Genomic DNA, 22350 nt, shown 5'->3' on the forward strand with positions numbered 1-22350 from the left:
GACTGAAGTAAAAACCAAAGGGCTTCTGAATGATCAGAGGCTTCACTAGATGTGTCCATGTTTTGAATTGCTGCATGTCTAAAGGCTCCTGAAATACATATAGTAGGAACTGTTATGGATTTAAATGTTCTACGTCTCGACCTGGGCTCATACATGCACCTCATAATTATATTACTCTGTATCATTCTTACACATCTGCCTTAAGCTGAAATTCTGAAACCTAATGTTTTTTTTCCTTCTTTGACGTTTCTTCTTTTCTGTCCCCACTCTCATCTCTGTGATTGTTACCATTTGAATCAGTCATAAGAAAAGACTCAAGAAAACAGACTAGCTGGCAAATGTTTTACTAATAACTTTCATAAGAAATATATACCAAATGACAGCATCAACAGAGAAAAAAAACATAAAGTCAAAAAGCACATTTAAATCAAGTAAAAGTTACATAAATATGTGTATGTGCTAAAGTCTTCATATACAGACTTTTTAAGACAACTGTGAAAATAAATAGTAAGTGTCAACTATAAACAGTATACAAACCTGAGGCTACAGTGTGGTTGTGCTGGTACACATCTCTTTACATACAGTACCTTTTATACATTAAAACCTGAAAGTGTAGCAGAAGCTACAGTAGTTATGCTACAATACTCACAAAGTACACCTACAAAACGCTTTTGCTTTAAAGTATTAAGCAAATAACATCAAATCACTGTTCTGGAATGTATTAAGTATCCCATTTAAGGTTCCCACGGCAAATTCTCTCCTCGTGGTCTCAGGCATGAGGAGATCTGGGGAGCAAATAAAAACAATTCATTTATTGGCCAAATATAACCATTTGAGTAACTCTCAAAACCACCACTCCTCCTATTGACTGTCAAAGTTTGAGATCCTCAATTTGCTAAATTCACTGAATTTCTCTGATTTAATGAATTATGCCTTTGTTAATGGTTATGATGTTGTTATGGAAAAAGAAATTGAAAATCCTTTAACAAATAAATAAATCCTTTATGCTATGAATTACTTATTGAACAGATGAATGAATGCACAGATAACTAAATAAATAAATTATTAAATAAATGACAAACATAATTTACTAAACTGACTTATGAGCTGACTGAACAAATGACTAAATACGTTAATTGGCTTAGTAATAATGTCTTATATAGTATTCATTATGATTATTATATTACAATTATTATTATTAATCTTTTTATTATTATTATTATTATCTACTTATAAAAGAAAAATATTTAGTAAAAACTTACTAAATTAATAAACAATTTGATAAGAACAAAAATTCTGTATTTCCCAACTCACATTTTTTAAAAAAGGCACCATGTCTCAGCTGCCATTGGGAGTGCTGCTCTGGCTTTGTCCACTAGAGGGCAGTGTAGCACCACAGGACGGAGACAGGGAGAGCCAGGAGGTGGAGTTCTTTGATGTGGAGGAGGCAGAGCCACACTCTGACCATCCTAATTGGACTTTGTCCAGGTTATCAGAGAGAAGTGCCTCTTCCTCTTCTTCGGCCAAAGGAAACACTCGTGGCTCCCAGGGGGTCTGAGGCTGTCGGGGGACAAAGGGCATTTATCTACAATTCTGTACATATTATAAACATATGTAAATTGAATATATTGTTTGTATATGTTTTAGCCTTAGGTATGTCTCATATGTATAACTTTCTAGAATATAACACATTTATTGATAACTCAAATATATATATACATATATGCTTTAATCTTCATAAGCTACATATTACATTGTTAAATAATGAACACAAAGGCAATGATTGCTCCTCCAATATTAGTCCCTACTACCTTGATTGAGTTTAGACTTTGTAGTCTGTATCATAGGGGTGCATGGCCCTGATGCCTGTTTAAAAAAATCTAACTGTTTACCCCGCTTTAATCAGGGTTTGTATGGGTGCTGGAGTGCATAAGAAATGCAAAAGCAGTGAAGTAGAGGGTATTTGTGGTGTGGAGATGGTTGATATGGACAGTCTGGTTTAGTAGCATCTCATTCCTTCTCTAATCAAAGGGAAGTGGTAAAGAGCACTGCAATCAGAGTGTCATCAACCGGGGCAGAGTAGAGGAGTATCTGTGAAGGCTCTCAAGGATGCATCCAGGCTTTTAAACTCAGAATATGACTGGGAGAGAGTGTTGATTAGTCTGCAACACATTTTTTGCCAATTTATACTCTTCCCTCCTTTTCTGAAGAACAAATAACACAGACATATCTTTAACTGGAATGTATCAGAAAATGTTATTTTAGCCACATTTAGAGGTTGAAGGAATGCTAATCTATGAGCAAATCATTTCTTAATCTCCTCTTTATCTGACTGTAAGGTAAGAATAGAACATTTCTGTGCATGAAAAGTATGCTGAGTGTGAGTTCCCTCCTATGGCACCTGAATCATCATACTCTGATGATTCATAGTTTGGGGGTTTCAGCTGTGGTGCTTTTGATCTTACCAGGCACTCCTCTGAGCTTTGCTGTTCACCAGTATCCAGCCGAGCACAACTCGACTCCACAGAGCTCTCCTCTCCCGATGTGCACATCCCGCCCCCACTGCCTGACAGCCTGCTGCCAGATCTGGAGTGAAAAAACAAGCACACCCCATGAAACTTCACAAGTAATCACTCAACATTCCCCTTTTCACACAGGCTATATTTACGTGCACAGAGACGAACAAACCGAGTCTGCAATAGGTGCACTGTGCAGTCGGCACGGACAGTAGGATTAGGATTTAATACAATTGCAAACTGCATCTCTTTGTTATAATCTTCTGCTAAAAGCTTGAAATGAGACAAACACTGCCTGACATTCCTGACGTTTGTGAAAAGCCAATTCATTCTTCCCAAACCCACCTGATGTAATTCACCTTGCATTTTTTTTTTACTTTGAACGTAAAAGTATGTAACGTTGCATTTCTGATCAGGTGTGAGTATTCTTTGTTTGTGTTTCTACCTTTTAGGAAGCCTGCAGCATTTTCTTTTTCCCCATGCTGGCCAGCGTAATTTCTCCCTCTGCTCTAAGTCCAGGTGTCTCTGTGCAAAAACTTTGTAAGTGAGATCCTCCACCTGACACAAACACACAAACATACACACACAAAGGAATTAAGATGGTACTTTCTTCACAAATAACAACAAACAGCTCGTATGCAAAGGGATGAGACACTACCTGCTCCTCCTCAATGTTGTCCTTCTTCTCTTCCTCGATGTTCATCACAGATGATGTGTCAACCTCCCGCCAACTGCAAAGAAAGGCAGACATTTTAAGGTGACACACCATGATGGTGGTCAGAGTGGACAGGATCCCCTTTATGTCAAAGTAAAAAACAGTGTGTTTAATTACAGCCGAATCATTACGTATCTGACGAGCCTTAAACTCCCCAAAGCGCTATAAATCAAGCACTATTTTTTATGAATAATCAAATAATAAATAACTACATACATAAGAATAAAGAGAAGCATGGTCACATTGTAAGACATTATGATAATTCTTTGGAGACAATGAAACACAGTTAATTCCATGTGCTGTTAAAACCATTTGTTTTCAAGAAAGAAATGCACCAAAAATACAAAACCAGGACCTTTACAATTCTATGGGGCTCCGTTAGAGGCCCGGTTGTTCCATACCTGGGTGTCAGGATGTCTTTGTACTGCAGCTTTTCCACTTTAGCCAGAGACATGGGGATGACAATGTTGTTGATGTCGTACACACTCTCTCCCTGGCGTTTGCGAACAAAGCCCTAAAAGGAAAACACGGTACGACAGGTCACACCAATGACTCAGAAGTGTTCACATATATTCACATCGCCAGGTTGCCGTGTTACTTTTTTCATATTTAACTCAAATGCACGTCAAGAGAATTCTTATCTTGACCTGGTTATAGGGTTTTCACAAGTATACACATGTTTAAAAATGTGTGTGTGTGTGTGTGTGTGTGTGTGTGTGTGTGTGTGTGTGTGTGTGTGTGTGTGTGTGTGTGTGTGTGTGTGTGTGTGTGTGTGTGTGTGTGTGTGTGTGTGTACCTGTGAGGCCTGCTTGCGTGGGAACGGTGTGTAGCTCTCCTCCAGCACTTCATCTGAACTGTCTGGGTCACAGTACTGGTACAAGGCTTCTTCCTCATCTGTATATAACACATACACATATCAAACTATTGCTAGGCTGGAACAGACACTACTTTATAAATGACTTTTAGTATCCAAAAAAGTGTTATTTATAGAAACAAAATAGATAAAAAATGTCTGTGTTTATCAAACCTGCTCCCCTGGATGGAGAGTATTCACTGTTCACAAACTGATTCACTGGTAATGTGTTATTCAGGGTGAACATACACTTGCATACACACACCTTCTGTCAGCCTGTGGATGTGTCTTCTCTTCCTTTTCCTTTGATTGGCTCTCCTGTGTTGACTCTGAGCAGAGGCAGCCACCCTGATAGGTGACAGGCCCATAACTCTTCTTTTGTGATGCCTCGCATGCTGCTTGTATGTGCGACCTATAATGAAACACACACGCGCACACACACGCACACAAACAGGGTTAATACACCACAGGAATTTCCTTTCATCCCAGTGTGCACTTCAGTTCCTGAGGGATTTCACGCTTTGGTTGAAGTGTACAAAAGCTAATCGTTAACCCCGAGTCCTATTATTTTGGCTTTTCGACCACCTCTTAGTTTTCTAGCTGACGCCACAAAAAACAGCTATATTTACAGTGATCATAGTGCAGATAACTTGGCAGCCACATGGAAATGTCTCTTCTTTTTTGTTTACTACATGAAACAATGGAATTAATGAAATGAATAAACTGCTCTGAAGAAACTTTGATGTTTTTTAGGCTCTTGAATTGATACTTTTTTTTTTATGTTACTTTGCTCACCAAAGCACTGCCTGCTAGCAGGGCTAAAACAAGTTATAGATTGTACATACATATATGTGCACACACTTATCTTCTAACTCTTAGTTTTTGTGTTGTTATCGTCAATGATGACTGGAAACTGCTGCCAGTGTCAAACAGAACTCCAACAGATTTCATAAGAAGAAGAGAAGCAAAGAGGTAAAGGAGGAACAAGAGACATGAATTAATAGACTGATGCCTGGAATCCAACTTTCATTTCAATAATAAAGTACACCATAGTGCTCTCTATTCTTACACTGTACAAACAGCTACCAGAGTGAACTATTAATTCACTTACGTCATGAGTCTTTATTCTTCATGCCTGTTGCCCATATTTCCATCCCTTTATGGCTTTGACTGTTTATGTAATCTCACTCTACTTCCGCTACGATCAGCTATGATAAGATGTTTGTGTCCTTGTGCCAGGCTATTATATTAGATGGCGTTTACCTTGTTTTTTTTCTCTGCTATTGACAAAGGAGAAAACAATCATTGAAGCTGACAGGAAATCAACAGAGCGGTAGGCGAGTGACGTCTTCATCAATTCCCAATTGACCTCCTTTTGTCTCCTCCCTTATTCTCTCTCTACCCCTCACCTTTGTATTTAACACAAAAGGTCCATCTAATACGTACTGTTGGAGTAAACCCTCTTGGGACACACAAGGAATGTTCTAAAATCAACCAGTTATTGATTGTTTTGGATCATAAATCTGCAGTGTGGACACCCGTGGGACCAAGGACCACTTAAAGCCCTGAAACCAGAGCTGCCAGAAGTAAATGATCATTTATTAGCTTCAGACCAATCTAAAGAGACACATATTGCTGTCTGGTGAAATCCCTAATGATTTAATTTCCCCATGCTGCTCAGTTGGAAGTCTCAGACAGACCCAGTGGGATATCTGACATACTAGGATCCATTTATGATGCTACACAAGGAGACAACGGCAGCCATTTTATCACCACAACCAAATGAGAGAATTGTCCAAACAAGTTTATTATTATTATAATTATATTAAACGTATTGTTTAGAAACAATGTAAACTACAAAAGTTATTTTAATCTAAAAAATATGTAAGTGTTTTGTTAAAATAACTTGTATTCAAATTTTCGCAAAGTATATGTTTACAATGACTTTGAATGTAAAAATAAACACTGATAAACTAAATACAAATGATAACATAATTCCATCCATTCCAAAGCGCCAACAGTAATGTAATGTAATGTTCTAATAAAAAACATGAAAAGTTTTGACTGTGATGCTGCAGCATGTAGTGTTGACTTTGTATTCACATTAAATTACCATCGACTTCAAAAACAGACTTCAGTGCAGCTCCACCACAACAAAGAGAAGTGGATCAAAAAGCCAGTGTGGCTCCAATCTGTTAGATGAATAACAACAACAACAACAAGAAGATTGCAGGTGCTTTCTTTTTGAATAGCACCTCCGTCCTGCTGTCATCTTCTTCACAAGTTGATTACAACAACAGAGCAGATTACAGGCATGTTTTAACAGCTCACAAGCAGCGACTAAACATATAGCATCTTTAAGGTGTACTGTTGAAACGCAGCAACTGAAAAGACAGGAGAGCGCTATAGAACAGTACGGGGTATGTGATCAACACTGGTAAAGGTCAGGATCTTACTGTTGTGCAGTGGTGTGGAGCTGCGTCTGCTGTAGTGCGGTTGACTGGGTGGTTGGGCATTGATAACCAGAGGCCTTTGGGACCATTGTTCTCTGGTCAGGACCCTCTTTAAGTGGTGGGACAGAGGAGTGTCTGGAGGAGAATGAAAATTGTAAGTATGTGCTCAAAACAGTCTCAGCAGTCTAACAATTACAGGATCAATTTCTGAGCATGCCTCAGATATGAAGCAAAGAAAATACTCTCGTGAACTAAACAGTAGATGAAGCAATTTTACATATTTCTTTCAAAAGATAAGAAGTTGCTGAGCGTACTCCGAGTTCCCCTCATCTCAGTGCGATATAAAAGATCTGTGCAATACTAAAATGATTCTGTCTGTTTATATAATATTTATTATATTTAGTTATTCTGGAAGTTTTTTTAACTGTGTAATTACTTATTTATAATACTTGCTGTAATCCTGCAAATCTCCCCGCTGTCTAATAAAGAATTATCTTATCTTATTTTATCTTCCTACATAACTAAACCTTATGAAGTCATATTAATGTTTCTCCTACCAAATGAAAGAGACGGCACAGGGTGTGGTGTGGTGTCGGGGTCCTGGAGGACAGGGCCCTGCTGGAGCTGCAGTCTGGATCAGAGCACAGGACTACCGGATCACAAGATGAACAACATGAACAGGAAGGTGACGAGAGAGAGGAGGAGAGGGAAGACGTGGGCTTTCCAGAGTCCTGATGCACAAGGGAGAGAAAACAAGAGGGAGAGAAAATCATTTTAGACAAGAGCATAGTTAACGGGAGTAACACTGTGTTTTGTTGGAGTATGAGTCACAAGGATTTAAAGAAGCGGCTCTCTGAGAACACTGATTAAAGAAATTAAGTTGTTAAAGAGCTCTCTTTGTCTTCTGGCAATGTCACAATGGTGGCGGCTTGGTTCTGCTTCTTTTTATAAAAGCTACAATCACTCTGAGCTCTGAAGCTAGAATAGTAGTGTTCAGCAAGACGGTGAAACTCCACGGTAACGGTATGGTATGTTATCATTTATACGTTTGTATATCAGCTGAAGAAGAGCTGGTTAGGGATTAGAAAATGAGGCTCAGACCTAATGTTTCTATCATCGGCGCCATTGATTCAAAGCACGCTCTGACGCTCTCAGACACAACAAGGTCAGAACGAGAGTCAAACATTTTTTTTTTTTAAATGTGGGTTTAAACTGGAACACAATCAGTTAATTATTAACACACCCAGCAGGCACAGAGCAACTTTATCAATCATTTGAAGTTTTTTTCTTTCTGGCCACCTAAACTTTGTTTTCAGTCTCTGTCTCTTAAGAGGCTAAATGCTCCACTTTGTTCACCACCTAGTTGAGTTCAATGTGTCCACTGTTTGGTGCTGGACGTACCACGTATCACTTCTTACCAATACATCTTGATTAGTGCTGGTTCAAATAAAATTATCACCAAAAATGAAGTATTGTGCATGTAATACTACTCATACATGTACAACGATAGTATAAGAGTTCTTATTACTAGAACTGTGTGAAGCTAAGCAGGGCATGGCCAACCACACATTTGACTTGGCAAGAACATAGTCAATGTCTCCTGGCTAATTAAAGGACAGAGCTTTCGAATGCTCGCATGTACTTGTTGATTTGTAGCGAATCCAAGAGATAATACTGCTTAATTAAAAGCAGGTGCGCGGCTTTGAACATTAATTCCTGTTTAATTTGAGGATTTATTTTAGTTATATGGCAATCCAACACTGAAGCCCGACTAGAAAAAACTGCTTTGAAGCTACATTTGACATGGATAAGTGAATAATTTAAATTCAATAAACTAATGAATATGTTTTACAGCTTGTACAAAGTCACCAACTTTCATCAGTTTCCAACATTTATTTTAAAACCCAAAATGGGTCTAAAATTGGAATTTATGGGCGGTGTATTGTAATGCAGCTTATTAAGTAATTAGGCATAGTTCTTCTTCTTGTATCCTCTTCATTATGTCTTTACTGCCAAGTCCTCAGAGGAGAGAGGGGAAAAATGAAAATGCAACTGTATATTAGCATCCATCCATTATCTACACCACTGTGCAGGGACATGGGCGGCACAAATGAATAGACCCTAATGTGTGTGAGGCAGAGAGCGGTTTTAAGATAAGAATGAGTCTATGGGAGAAATAATTTATAATACTAACTGGACACATTGGAGCAGCAAATCATCCCAGAAATGAAATGGAGGAGACTGCATGTGTGCCTACCTGTTGGCTGCTGGAGGACCGGGAGTTAAGGGTGAACAGTTTAGGCTTGTGGTAGGTGACCAGAGGTCGGGTCCGGGCACACACGTACGACACATCAGCTTTGAAGAGCCTCCGGGTCCCCAGTCTCCTTCTCTTAGAGCTCCCTGACTCAAACATACTGTCTCCTTTCTGAGCCCTGCAGAGACGAGATCAGGCGAGGTCACGGAAATGTCAGGGATATGATTCATGCTAAGATCACAGGTATTCAAAAAATAAATGTAATGTGTTGTTTGTCTTAGTTTATCTCTGAGAATCATTACCAGAAACAACGCATAAACAAGAAGAATGTCTTTTTTATTTTTTTTTTTTTTTTTTTTAAATCACATGGCTTTTATCTTCAGAGCCAGACGGACAGAGTTAAAAAGGCAGCAGGGAGGAAAGAAATGAGGGGATGATTGAAGTCAGTCCAGATGGTGGAGGACCGACCAGGCTGTTTCACCGGGTTACAGAGACTAGGCCCAGACGGGACAGTGGATAAACGTCTATCGGTACAAAACCCCTCTTTATGTTATTGCAAACACCAGCATTTCTTCTCTGTCTTGTCTCGGCCTCAAGACCAGTCAAGACCAAAACTGCGGGGATATCACTATATAGTTTAGTTTAGTTTAGTTTATTTGCACAATTGTAAAATATAAAAAACATAACATTGATAAATGATATTACAGTGCAAGAAGAGGCAGAAAGCCCACTGGGCTTATTTGAAGCCTCCACCTATATAATATATTTTTTTAAATCACAATACCATAACGAATACAAATGTATTGTCTAATATATTGTCTAAGCATGGTCTGATTGATTTGTTTCCATCGTTACTGTGATTGTTCATAATTCAAAACTACCACACCTCAAATTCACCTCTCCAATAACTTCTGATCATTAAATCAAGACATGGTTTTGGGGATGTGTATCTTTCAGATCACTTTGAAGACGTGCTTTTATTGTTTTCAAGTCTGTCATGCAATGTGGGAATCTCACTGGTCTTGACTTGTTCTCACCTTGCCTTGGTCTTGGTCTTGACTTTGGTCTTAGATCTGATCTTGGTAATTAGTTGGACTCAGCTCAGGTGGTCTTGACTAAAGTACTACTTACTGCTTACTTGTGGAATCTGTCATCTATCGAATATATAAATACAAGATCTATTTCTGTTTAGAGGGTGTCTCATCTCATTTGGCATAATTAAAATGTCCCATGTCTGATTATTTCAGCTGGAAATGATCTACTGCAGAAAAGTGACTTGCCCCCACATAATCCTGTAAGTGTGTGTGTGTGTGTGTGTGTGTGTGTGTGTGTGTGTGTGTGTGTTCTCTACCTTGCGAAGGCGCTCTTGCCTTTCCAGCTGTGAGGTTGTTTAGATAGCGGTGAAAAGCTGAGAGGAGGCATCAGACTGTTGACAATCTGGCTGAGCTGAGCACTCTGCAAGGAAGACATCATCCGTATAACGCTTTTCACAAGTGATAAATTAAACTATAGTGTGAAATAAAATTCATATCTTCAGTAGCAGTGAGTGAGTAATAAATCCATCCAGGGAAAGGACATCCTACAGTGTTTAGACTCTATTGAACCCTTGATTTAGTTTGCTGTAAGTGATTACGGACTGGTTGGATGACGTTTGCTGTGTGACATTTTTTGAAAGGGGTCACAGAACAAAGGATCCCCAAAGAGAGAATGCTAATTTTATTCAGGTATTCATGTTACCATGGTGTAAATGATCCTGATGTAGCAAATATATATATATATTTATATATTTTACAGATACACAACCTTATGTTCTTTTCTACACAGCAGACTGATAAGCTAACAGACTTCCTGTACTGAGTTGTATTCCCCTTGTTACCGGACTCGGTATTACAGGTGTGTGTACTACTTCATTCTTCCTCACCTGTCTCTCTATGTTGTGCAGAAGGCGTGTGGGGCTGCAAGGTTCAGTGTCAGCATCCGATAACCCGGCCATTTCTCTCAGCAAGCTCTGCTGAATCTGTCTGTCTGTCAGAGGCTGGGACTCCGCCAGCACCACACCACCCTAAGACACACACATCAACACACACACATCAACACACACACACACACACACACACACACACACACACACACACACACACACACACACACACACACACACACACACACACACACACACACACACACAGAGAGACAACATGAGTTCACCTTTTCACCCTCACCACCATTTGGGGGCAGTCTGCCTGAACAAAATACATTTAGATATTTCAATTGTAAACTCTGCCATGAATCATACCTTTATTATACAATTAATACAATTATTACGACAGGGCATTTTCTCAGAAAAATGAACACAATGGCCGAGGAGATGAGTCCATTGATGAATATGAAACCTTGTATAGTGACAGCAGTCCATGAAAGTTGGTTGCATTGCTTAGTGTCGCTTTAAAATGTGACTATGCTAGCTCACCTTTCTATAAGGAACTTTAGCTAAAGTGCTATTAATTTGTTCCAGAAAGGCAGCAGACGTTGGCTCACCCTATATATTCTCTTCACACAAAACTGACTTGTATCAAGGCCAAACTAAAACACTTTAATAATCCCATGGCTGCCAGTCAGCATATTATGTCAGCTGCCCCTTTATTGATGTGGCTACAGAAGATGTTTGTGTTACCTTGGTAGAGCGGATGTGCTTGTGGAGCTCCACCAGTTGTTGTGTCCTCCCCTCCAGCTTGTCCAGACGTAGCTGCAACCAACTCCATCTGCTGCCCAGCTCCGCTCTCTCTTCCAGCCAGCGCCCCTCACAGCTGCTGCTGCTGCTGGAAGTACCGTCAGGATGATGGATGACAGAGAAGTACACTTATGACCCATGTTGTGGTTTTATAGCATTCTGTTCATGTTGGTCAAATGATGTCAATTAGACCCTAACATGACCTCCCAGGAAGATCTTTTGAATATGGCCATGAATGCAGAAAAATGGCCATATTTCACGCGGCCATAAACTCAAATTTAGCCATTAACTGGAAGTGCATGAAGAGGTTAGTGTATTAGAATCCCCGGCAGGGAAATGTGCATCACCAGAGGGAAAAGTAACACAAAGAAGGGAGGAGGACAGGAGATTGAGAGACACAAAGAGAGCACCGACGGAATTTCTCAATTCACATATTTGACCTATTTTATACCAACCATGTTGCCATGTTGCATGTGTAAATTGTTAAGCATCCCAACAGCATGGGGGGTAGCGGTTTTGCTGAGGCATAAAAGCTTATCTAGGCCACAGAATGAAAACAAGGCTGCATTGTGTGTTGTGTACCTATAGTATGTTTCCATGGCACTAGCCTGTTCAGTTAGCATTTATCTTCTGTGTGCTTGGCTGGCTTCAGCCCGGCAATAGTTGCTATGGCAGTGCTCTTGGACCTTGGCGAGGACAGGGAGTGACTCCCCCATACTTCAAACACTCAGATGCAGAACGGAGAAAGGTTAGGCCAACGTGCAAGCAGCTACGCAAAAGGGGGTTTGACTTCACCCTTTGGTATTGTGAGCTAGTTGTTTTAATACTAGCCTAATAACTCAAATAACCAATCGCCTTTTGTTTGTAGATATGAAGGCAAACTTTGCATATGAAAACAAAGCCTGTGCTTAGTTAATGACTGATTCTGAACTGAGTTTCACTAGATCCTGAGCTAAGGAGTAGGCTCCCTCCTTCCTCCACAGACAATGACCAGACCAGACTGCCTCGAGGCTCTTTCCAACTGTATAATGAGAAAATTCCTGGAATTTTTGCCAAGCAGTAGCCGAGTCTGTGGGAGAGGACGGGAGAGGAAAGGTTGCCTTATACCTGTTAGTGTAAAAGTACATACACATATTTTCATGAAGATTTTAGCAATGCTGAATAACATGTGGGGTCTAGAAACCCCCTGGTTACCCTTTTACAGAGAGAAAGTAGGAGTTTTCAAAACCAAGTCCAGGTAGAATAAAAGGCCAGCCCCAGCATGCTGCTGTGGGTTTATGAATGATACGATTTGGATTGCATTTCTTGGCTCTCGCAGAGGCATTAAGGTTTTTGGGTGTGTCCTGCATTTTAAACTTTCCAACACGTTGCCTTTCCCATACAGTACTGCGTATAAAATTCCTAAAATTACAAACATACTGAAAACTGAAAATGATCCCTGAAGGTATGAAAGACGTGTGCTAGTGCCACTGCACCAATGTGGCCACATGTTTTAAATCAAAGTCCAACCATGTCACTGCTTTACAAGTCCACACTAAGAATGTTGAAGTTAAACCGTTTCCACACTTTCTAAAAGGGGGACAATGACCTGTCCCTCCTCCAGCAAGGAGATATCCTCTTCCAGGAGGATCCTGCCATAAAACCTCCCCGGGGGAGCTTTACTGACGAAGCAGATCATTGTTCAACAGACTTGTTCAAAAGACAAGCTGACGCTTCCAAGATGACTGAAGCTGGCCAAATAAAAATAAAAAAAACACACACACACACACACACACACACACACACACACACACACACACACACACACACACACACACACACACACACACACACACACACACACACACACACACACACACACACACACACACAAACACCCGTTCTCTTTCCTGTCCTCAGTGCTAATAAACATGTCCCAGTTTTGTTACCAGCTCCTGTTTATTGCACTGAGTCACGAAACAAACAGAAGTGTTGACGAACAACATCTAACTGAAGAAATAAAATGGTACTGAACTTAAACCAGACTTGACTTGACTTCCAAGAAGGAAATTTCTAAATGGAGACTAAGACGCTACCCCTCCTGTCCTTACAGATTCCACAATGACGTCCCAAAGTTGCAGGCTAGGAAGTGTATTAACCTTGTAACATGAGGTTTGTAATATGAGGCTAAAAAAAAACACTCAGAAGAATAGCAGGATAACTCTGGTACAGCATAATTCTTTCTCCAAGGAATCCCCTATTATCATTTTTCTGTGGAATTGCTCAAGCAAATATTCAGTATGTTGCTCCCCAGGGTCGTTCTAATGTCAGCCAGGAAAATTATCTTTAAAAGAAATATTCTTTCTTCCACTTGTTCCAAGACTAATCCAGATTGTGTATTCAGGTAGACATGACGATGGGGCAAACAGAAAGATGCGTAGTCGATTCACTTTTCAGAAATTATGTGGCCATTAATAGTCCTGTTGGACTGTCATTATACTGTAGATCCTCTATTTTCATTAGTTAATAAAGTCACGGTTTATGGAGAAAAATAAAGAAGTTTGCTTGCATACTGTTGTAAACTTTAAAGTATCGTAGTACTTTTGTTGTTATTGTAGCTCTATTTTAGCCCAATTGATCCCATTCACTGTATTTTTGTGTTTCTCTTTAACATAATGTATTCGTGGACACTTGGCACAATATTAACAAGACCAATGTAAAGGCTAAACAGGAAAAAATATGTGCAAAATTCTGATTATGATAATTTGTGTGTGCAATGTTGACATGTCTTGTGCAGTGTTGCATTCCTTACCAGATAGAATATACAACCATGCAGGATTTTCATTATTTTGACACACCTGGGGCAATATGACTCCTTTTGGGTAAAGACACAAGTACAGAAGCCAACCTTCCAAACCACACACACACACACACACACACACACACACACACACACACACACACACACACACACACACACACACACACACACACACTACAAAAATATTTTTCACTAGAACAAGGAGGAGTACGAGGACACAGAATGGCTGCCATGTTTCAGGCTCGTTGGCATGGCCGGGTTTATTTCCTAGCCTTAGGGTATAGAGAGCTGGCTTGTCTGTTGAATGTATGACTGCAGCATGGAAAGAGAGCGTGTGTGTGTGTGTGTGTGTGTGTGTCCATAGCTGAAAAATGTCATCACACTCTCCACAGCTGGGAGGACAAAATGTGTGCTAATGACAACCACACTGTAAACTTCACTGAGGGCCAAGTGAAACATGACTGCAGACTGCTCATACACTGAGACAGCCGACTTTCCAAAACTTATACGGTCATCCTAAAATCAGCCTCTCCAATTTAGACCATATTTGTATTCTTATAAACTATTTCCCGCTCGCTGTGTTTCAGTGTCTTCATCTTCCTGCACTGAAAGGTTGCCAAAAGTGGGAGTCCACCTCTGTGTACTCGGAATTAAAACAAAGATAAAGGCTCCAGCATGAACCACAGCTGGGTTCTGAAACCAAATCCCCCCCCAAAAAACACAACAAATCTTTTTGGCAGTGAGAGTACAATGACGTTTTTGAAATGGTTTCTGGTTGTTTTCTTCAACTGTAGCTGGTAACTTCATATTCAACCCTGTGTGAAATCAATGGTTCACCTCAACTTGATAAGTAAAATATGTGGTTGAGGGGATTTCTAAATCCTCTCCTCTGTAGCTTGTTTACTTAGCTGGAATAACCAGCTGTGACACATATGACACGCACTGTGGCTCTTAAAGATACACAAGTTCAAAATAAGAAACAGACGTCCATTTCAAACAGTCCACAACTTTAGAAGCAAGGAAACTGGTCTCACTCAATTTGCTTGTAAAATAAAACCCTTCCATGTTTTATGTGCGGAAAATGTGTTTTTGAACGAGCAATCCATCTCACTAAACAAGTAACAGTTTGTACAAAACCTACAACCAAATCTGTTAATTACAGCCATTAACAAATCAGTTAATAGCTTCACATCGTATTCAAACACAATGTGTTATGAAGTTATTGTGCAGTGTGATTTTTATCTTGCAGTACATATCCCAGTTTCCCAAAGAAGTTCCCTTAAAGGCTTTAGAATTTGAGTCGTGTTGGTTAATGTGCACAGGACACATGCAACTAACTACTTCCACCTTCTACTCACACAGGTGCAGTCTTGGTTTTGCCGTAGACATTCTCTCCCTCCTGCTCCTCGTCTGAGCTGCTGCTGGCCGTGGCCTCGGAGTCCAAAGCCTCCTGCAGGCCTCTCAGTACCGCCTGGCTGGAGCGGCTGAACTCGGTGAGCTCTGCGAAGGAACATGAGGCCGTGGACGACTCCAGCCAAGAACAATGGGGTTTACTTCCAACTCGCGGAGGTAGTGTACCAGAACCCATGGAGTCCAGGCTGTCCAGAGACACGCCGCCTAGTTGACGGTGCCTTTTCAGCCCCTCCAGCTGCTGGTTGCAGTGTAGCAAAGCGTGCTCTCCCAGCAGGGCTTGCAGTCTCCTCTGAAGTCCCTGAGCTCGGCCGTGCAGCCCTGCCTGCCTGGAGAGCTGCTCCTTCACAGCCGCATCCAGCTCAGTCCTGGAGGCCAGATGGTCAGAGTTCACCCTGCCAGTGCAAGGCCGCACCGAAGATGGAGGATGCCAGCCCATTGCAGCCACTTTCCCCTGTGTCAGTGTAGGTGGGGGTGCAAAGAAGGGAGTGAACCCCTGGGAGTTGATCTCCCCATGAGTATATGAAGGAGGAACACTGGTGAGGATAAGAGGGGAGGGATGCCCATCACCACCATCTGGCCCACATTCAGGAGCCCTACCGCGCCCGTGCAGCAGGCAAGCCTCTTGGCTATTGTGCTCAGGGGCGGGGACTAAAAACATGTCTGGTACACCTGGGAAGACGCAAGCCACCTGCTGGGAATTTCGCACTCCTTTGTTGAAGGAAAGGAGGCTGAGGAGGGAAGCGGTGCCGGGGAGGAGCACCGTCTCACGCTGGCCGGCAGACGTCTGCAGATGTGGGGAGAGCAGAGGGTCGGCAGGGAGAAAGGAGTCCAGGGAGGGAAACAGAGAAAGGTTCAGCCACAATTTCTGGAGGTCTCCATCATCCGTAGACCTCATCTGAGAGTCCAGCTCAGCGCTACGCATGGCTCTACCATCTGAGTCCATTCTGACAGCGGCAGGAGGCGACGACAGGTGGATCCCATGGCCATCTTTCAGGAGTTTGCTGAGGGCCGGGGCCATTACCCCAGATAGTCAAAGTAGCCAAGGCGGCAAACTTCACAGCCTGCACCTTAAATCACCTGACAAAGAAAAAAAATACAGTACCAGTCATTATTTTTATTTTTTTCTACATTGTAGACTAATATTGAAGACATCCAAACCATGAAGGAACACATATGGAATTATGTGGTAAACAAACAAATGCTCAACAAACCAGAATATGTTTTATATTTTAGATTCTTCAAAGTAGTTGAATGAGAAGGTGTGTCCAAACTTTTGACTGGTTACTGTACATGAAATCTACACTATTACATGTCTGTCGTAACCTCTGAAGATGCAATTAAATGTTGAATTGTTTGGCATAAACCGAGATAATGTCTCCATTAAATCTAAAACATTATGAAATATAATATTATAATAATAAGTGTAGTTCCAATAAGTAATTCAAATAGTTTGATCTATTGGATAAATTACCTAATTTATGAATTTATTCATTATATACAGTACCAGTCAAAAGTTTGGACACACCTTCTCATTCAATGGTTTTTCTATATATATATATTTTATTTTTTTTCTACATTGTAGATTAATATTGAAGACATCCAAACTATGAAGGAACACATATGGAATTGTGTGCTAAACAAACAAATGCTCAACAAACCAGAATATGTTTTATATTTTAGATTCTTCAAAGTAGTTGAATGAGAAGGTGTGTCCAAACTTTATATATATACATATGTATATCCCAATATATATATATATATGTAATCCTGTCAATACACAGATCTGAGACAATAAAACTAAATGGTGGAGTCACTATTGATAAACACTGCATTGATTTAGTATTGATGGGAGATATAGACACAGCACAGGCAGAGCAGCTGTAGTAAACAAACGTTACGTTACGTCAACTATCTTACGTTGACGTAACGTAAGATAGTTGACGTAACGTTCGGTTAACGGGTCTATGGGGAAAATAGCGTAAACTGTCTGCAGCAAGCGGTGTATACTCGTTAATCACAGGTTAAAGTTGTTGTTAGTTTAACGTTAAATCAACTACGACGTTAACTAATCCGTGTTAAATATAAGCGCTACGCTAGTTACGTAAACGCGTCACTGAGTGTGTTTTTTACAACGTTCCGTAAACGTTACTCACCTGGTTGACGCTCAGCCGTTGACTCAACATCGTTCAGCCCGCTGGGAACCAACGCTAAATCTTTATCAATGTTAAATCAAAATGAAATCTGACAGATTGTCTGGTATTCCAACAACAGTGACATTTATTCTTGTTCTCCTCTCCTCTCATCCGCCGCTGCTCCTCCTTCTCCTTCTTCTCCTCCTTCTCCTCCTTCTCCTTCTCTCATCAACCGCCTAGAGGCTGAGACACAGCTGAACGAGGAGGGGCTGGACCAGACCCGTGGTGCGTTCACGGCCTCTGCAGAAGCTCAGACTTTGGAGAACGCAGAGTGAAAAAAAAATGCCACTTCCCAAATCCTGTATTTATTTTTTTCTTCTTCTTAATTGAAGTTACTTGAATTTTAGTATTGTTTTTAGTATGTTATCTTATGTTCGTTTACTATTTTATGTTTACCTATTTCACTTGATTTTATTTATTTTGTTTGTTTATTTGATTGTCACTTGTTATTCCATTTTAAGATAAGATAAGATAAGATAAGATAATCCTTTATTAGTCCCGCAGCGGGGAAATTTGCAGGCTTACAGCAGCATAGAGGATAGTGCACACAAGAGACATAGTAAAAGAAAGACAAGATAAAAATTAAAAATTAAAAATTAAAAATTAAAAAAAAAACAAGTATTATAAATAAGTAACAAAAACAGTAGAAAAACACAACAACTGAAATATAATATTTACAGACAGAAAAAAACTATTTTAACTATTATTGCAAAGTGTTAAAATAGTTTTTTTCTGTCTTTTTTTTTTTTCTTAGTTTAGTTTTACATTACATTACATTACAGTCATTTAGCAGACGCTTTTATCCAAAGCGACTTACAGTCAGTAGTATGTTACATGTCATTCACCCATTCACACACTGATGACAGGCTACCATGCAAGGTGCCTCCATCAGACATCCTAACGATTGTTTTTGATGTTTCTTCTATTGCACTGTTTTGCTGCCTTGTCTGTCGAAGCACTTTGTAAACCTTGTTTTTAAAAGGTGCTATATAAATAAAGTTATTATTATTTTTATTATTACTTCATTGCTTTACTTTAATAAATGTAATGTTAAGGTTTGATTGTACCCGAAAGAACCAATGTGGACTCAAAATGTACTTTTCCTAATTATAGGTGATACGTACAGTACCAGTCAAAAGTTTGGACACACCTTCTCATTCAACTACTTTGAAGAATGTAAAATATAAAACATATTCTGGTTTGTTGAGCATTTGTTTGTTTACCACATAATTCCATATGTGTTCCTTCATAGTTTGGATGTCTTCAATATTAATCTACAATGTAGAAAAAAATAAAAATAAAGAAAAAACATTTAATGAGAAGGTGTGTCGAAACTTTTGACAGGTACTGTAGGTGATACGTAGGTGTGAAGTGAACTGCATTCACTAGAAAAGAAAAGAAAATTGAATCTGTCATTTTTTGTCTCTTGTAATTATTATGTTTTTTACTTATCATCTTATAACCAACAAAACTTGGCAAAATATCTTATAATTATGAGAGTCCTATTTCATAACTATCTCATATCCAAAAGTTATTTCATAAGAAAAAAAAACATCTGGATCTCATAATTATGGAGGCCTAAGTTTTAGTAACAGTAAAGGTAAGATTTTTCTTCATAATGATGAGTCATCCTAATAACAATATACAGACGGTGTGACTGTGAGATCCTTTATCTGAATTATAGAACTAGTTTTATATCTTGTAAATTAACTAAGTCACAATAACTGAATACAGTTTTCTTGTTCAATGTTTGAGATTGGACAGGATATAGAGGACCACCTTGTCTCTTTTTTAATTTTATGAATCCTCATTATGTGAGCCTTGACGTGGTGTCTGAACACTGAAAAGTTGCAGGAATCATGGAACATTTATGGCCCAACAACAAACCGATGACCTAAATTTGCATGCCTTTGGCAGAACTGTGACATGGAAAACATAATCTCAAAACAATATGATGATTTATTTTGTCCAATTTGTTAAGTATGCAACAGCGACACAGACATAATTTAAACTACTAAAAATGAATACATGTGATTTATGTTAGATACATTTTATTGATGAGACGCAGTAAGCTTGAGCCTTATATGAGAATTACAAAAGAAGCATAAATCTGTACCTCATATCGACAGAATGACGCACAATAATATGAAACAGTAAAATCACTTTTCCGCTTGTTTTTTAAAAATTTGCCCCAATTCAGAAACTGGTCTTTCACAATGCAATTGTCAAACCTTCATAGGTCGTTCATGTGTGTTTATGCCGGGTATGCAACATTTCCGACAGACCTTGAAGGCATCATTTTGGAACGTTGTCTTCTTATTTACAGTGTACGGTTTGACCTCTGCCAGCATCAAAGGTTAAAATCATTGACAGAAATATATTGTCAAGAATTATGTCAAGAAGTAAATAAAAGTAGCAATATAATGCTGTAAAAATACTCTGCTACTAGTATATCCTGTATTTAAGTATGTATGATCAGAAAAAACTCAAACTGTAAAGAGTCAAAGCAGTCTATGTAAAAATACATAAATAATATTATGTTTTGTACTACTATAAATCATATAAATTATCATTGCTAAAGCATTCATGTGTAAATTGCATTTAACTGTTGTAAACAGTCAGAGCTAATTTGGACTATTTTATAATTGGTTAGGAAGCTAATCTGTAACAATGCATCACATATTATCTCAAAAGTTTTGTGTGTGCATTGCAATGTTACAAAATTAAGTACAATAGTGCCCTTTTTTTGATATGAAGTAAAAGCATGAAGTGGCAAGAATTGGGGGAAAAAATACAGTACTTGAGAAAATGTACTTTGTTACATTCCTTCATTCCTCTCGGCAATAACTTTCAGGTGGCAACTGTATTTTACTGTACAGTATTCTTCACAGATTTCAGAAAGCCCAGGACCAACGCAGCTCTTTTAGAAAGGGGTGGATCAACACATAAGGCTTGTTTATGTGTTGATCCTATGAATGAACTCATTTATAGGTGATAATTACTTTTCAAGGGAAATACTTCAAAACCTGTTTGAGGAATGAGGATGGCAGGAATGAATTAATTGATCAAATACAATTTGTCATTTTATATTTGAATATATTAGCTGAAACTGGCAGCTTTCCAGCTACTGAATTCTGAATCAATGCATATGAAAAGCAGGAATCAAGCATTTACAGAGTTGTACATATAATATGTAATAATGAAGTTATCATTTCTTACAGTTGATTGGCATCTAAATGTTTATAACATAAAATCACAATATTTCATAAACATCTGAGGTTTAAATAGTTCCATATTTCAACAAAACATGTAAGTAGCTCTGATCCCCTACAATAATATTCCAAGCTTCAGGAGCAGCTTGCATCCATGTAGATCCATAAGTGTCTTAGGTTGACCTCAGCAGAGGCCTGGTCTTCTGGCTTGAGCTTCAGTATCATACTCCTTGTTCAGACGGTTGTTCTTGAGGTGCTTTGCAGCACTGAGTTGCCCTTAGCCAGATGTGCGCTGCTCTCTGCCTGAATACAGCCTGACCAGCTCCCAGGTTAAACAAAGTGCCCAACATGTACAGGTTGATGACAGTGAAATAGGTATATGCACCACTGATCATATATAAACCACCCCCAGGAAAAGACCTGTGCAGAGTCCACATAGAACATATCACATAGAGAACTCCCTGTAGGATGCCGGTGACGGCGACCCTCAACTGATTCCTTAACTTTGGACAGGACAGAGGTTGTCCATTTGCTGCCATACGACGCATGTGTCCAGACAGGTAGAATACAATAGAACCACTGGAGTTCACCATAACACACAGACACAAAATAAAATGGGCCTTCAGTATGTGAAACACAATGTCAAACATACCTGCTGGGAACATTTTCCAGAAATCTCTCACATGCACATCATAAACCACTGTGGAATCGTTGCTAGACTTGAATCCATCACGAGGAATGGCAAGAAAAAACATGATGGAAAGAGCCAATAAACTGTAAATTCTCTCAGTGACCCAAATGCAGTAGATGATGGATTTGACATTCTTCTTCATCCAGATGAAGAGAGCTCTCCGCGCAGGTACAATCTGGCTGCAATAGAAGAAGTTCAGCCAGACAGAGGAGGTCATACTATTGCACACACTGCAGACCACCAGCAAATGTATGATATGGGTAATCGTCATGCTATGACCATGTAGTATAGAAAAGAGCGTCGCAATAATTGACACCAAGTAAGATATTGTAGAGCCAATCAAGGTCCCCAGGAGAAGCTTTAGAGGTTGCTTGAACCTTTTTCCGTGAAGTGGACGGACCATGCAATAAATGTAAAATCCAGTAGTCACAATGCTAAGAATAATTTGAGAACCATTAATTCGGAAATAGGATTGAAATTCCTTCTGTAATATTTGAACGCTTTCCATTTTGGTGTCTTC

General features: G+C 39.5%; 2 protein-coding genes across 2 annotated transcripts; both read right to left on the reverse strand.

Annotated features, from left to right (window-relative positions):
• Nucleotides 1-339: 339 nt before the first annotated feature.
• On the reverse strand, nucleotides 340-18107 carry kansl1l (KAT8 regulatory NSL complex subunit 1-like). Its single transcript, XM_054615508.1, is given in 17 exon segments — nucleotides 340-785; nucleotides 1315-1560; nucleotides 2466-2586; nucleotides 2962-3074; nucleotides 3175-3247; nucleotides 3633-3745; nucleotides 4028-4125; nucleotides 4350-4496; nucleotides 6541-6672; nucleotides 7095-7133; nucleotides 7136-7268; nucleotides 8795-8969; nucleotides 10143-10246; nucleotides 10713-10853; nucleotides 11466-11610; nucleotides 15681-16812; nucleotides 17889-18107. Coding segments are annotated over 15 exon segments (2829 nt in total). The 5' UTR covers nucleotides 16754-16812; nucleotides 17889-18107; the 3' UTR covers nucleotides 340-785; nucleotides 1315-1338.
• Nucleotides 18108-21360: 3253 nt separating this feature from the next.
• On the reverse strand, nucleotides 21361-22338 carry LOC129104941 (uncharacterized). The gene has a single exon (XM_054615806.1). The coding sequence runs from the start codon at nucleotides 22336-22338 to the stop codon at nucleotides 21361-21363; it is 978 nt and encodes a 325-aa protein (XP_054471781.1).
• Between the last annotated feature and the right edge of the window lie 12 nt (nucleotides 22339-22350).

The sequence above is a fragment of the Anoplopoma fimbria genome, chromosome 16 (genome assembly GCF_027596085.1).
Source record: "Anoplopoma fimbria isolate UVic2021 breed Golden Eagle Sablefish chromosome 16, Afim_UVic_2022, whole genome shotgun sequence".
Lineage (NCBI taxonomy): Eukaryota > Metazoa > Chordata > Actinopteri > Perciformes > Anoplopomatidae > Anoplopoma > Anoplopoma fimbria.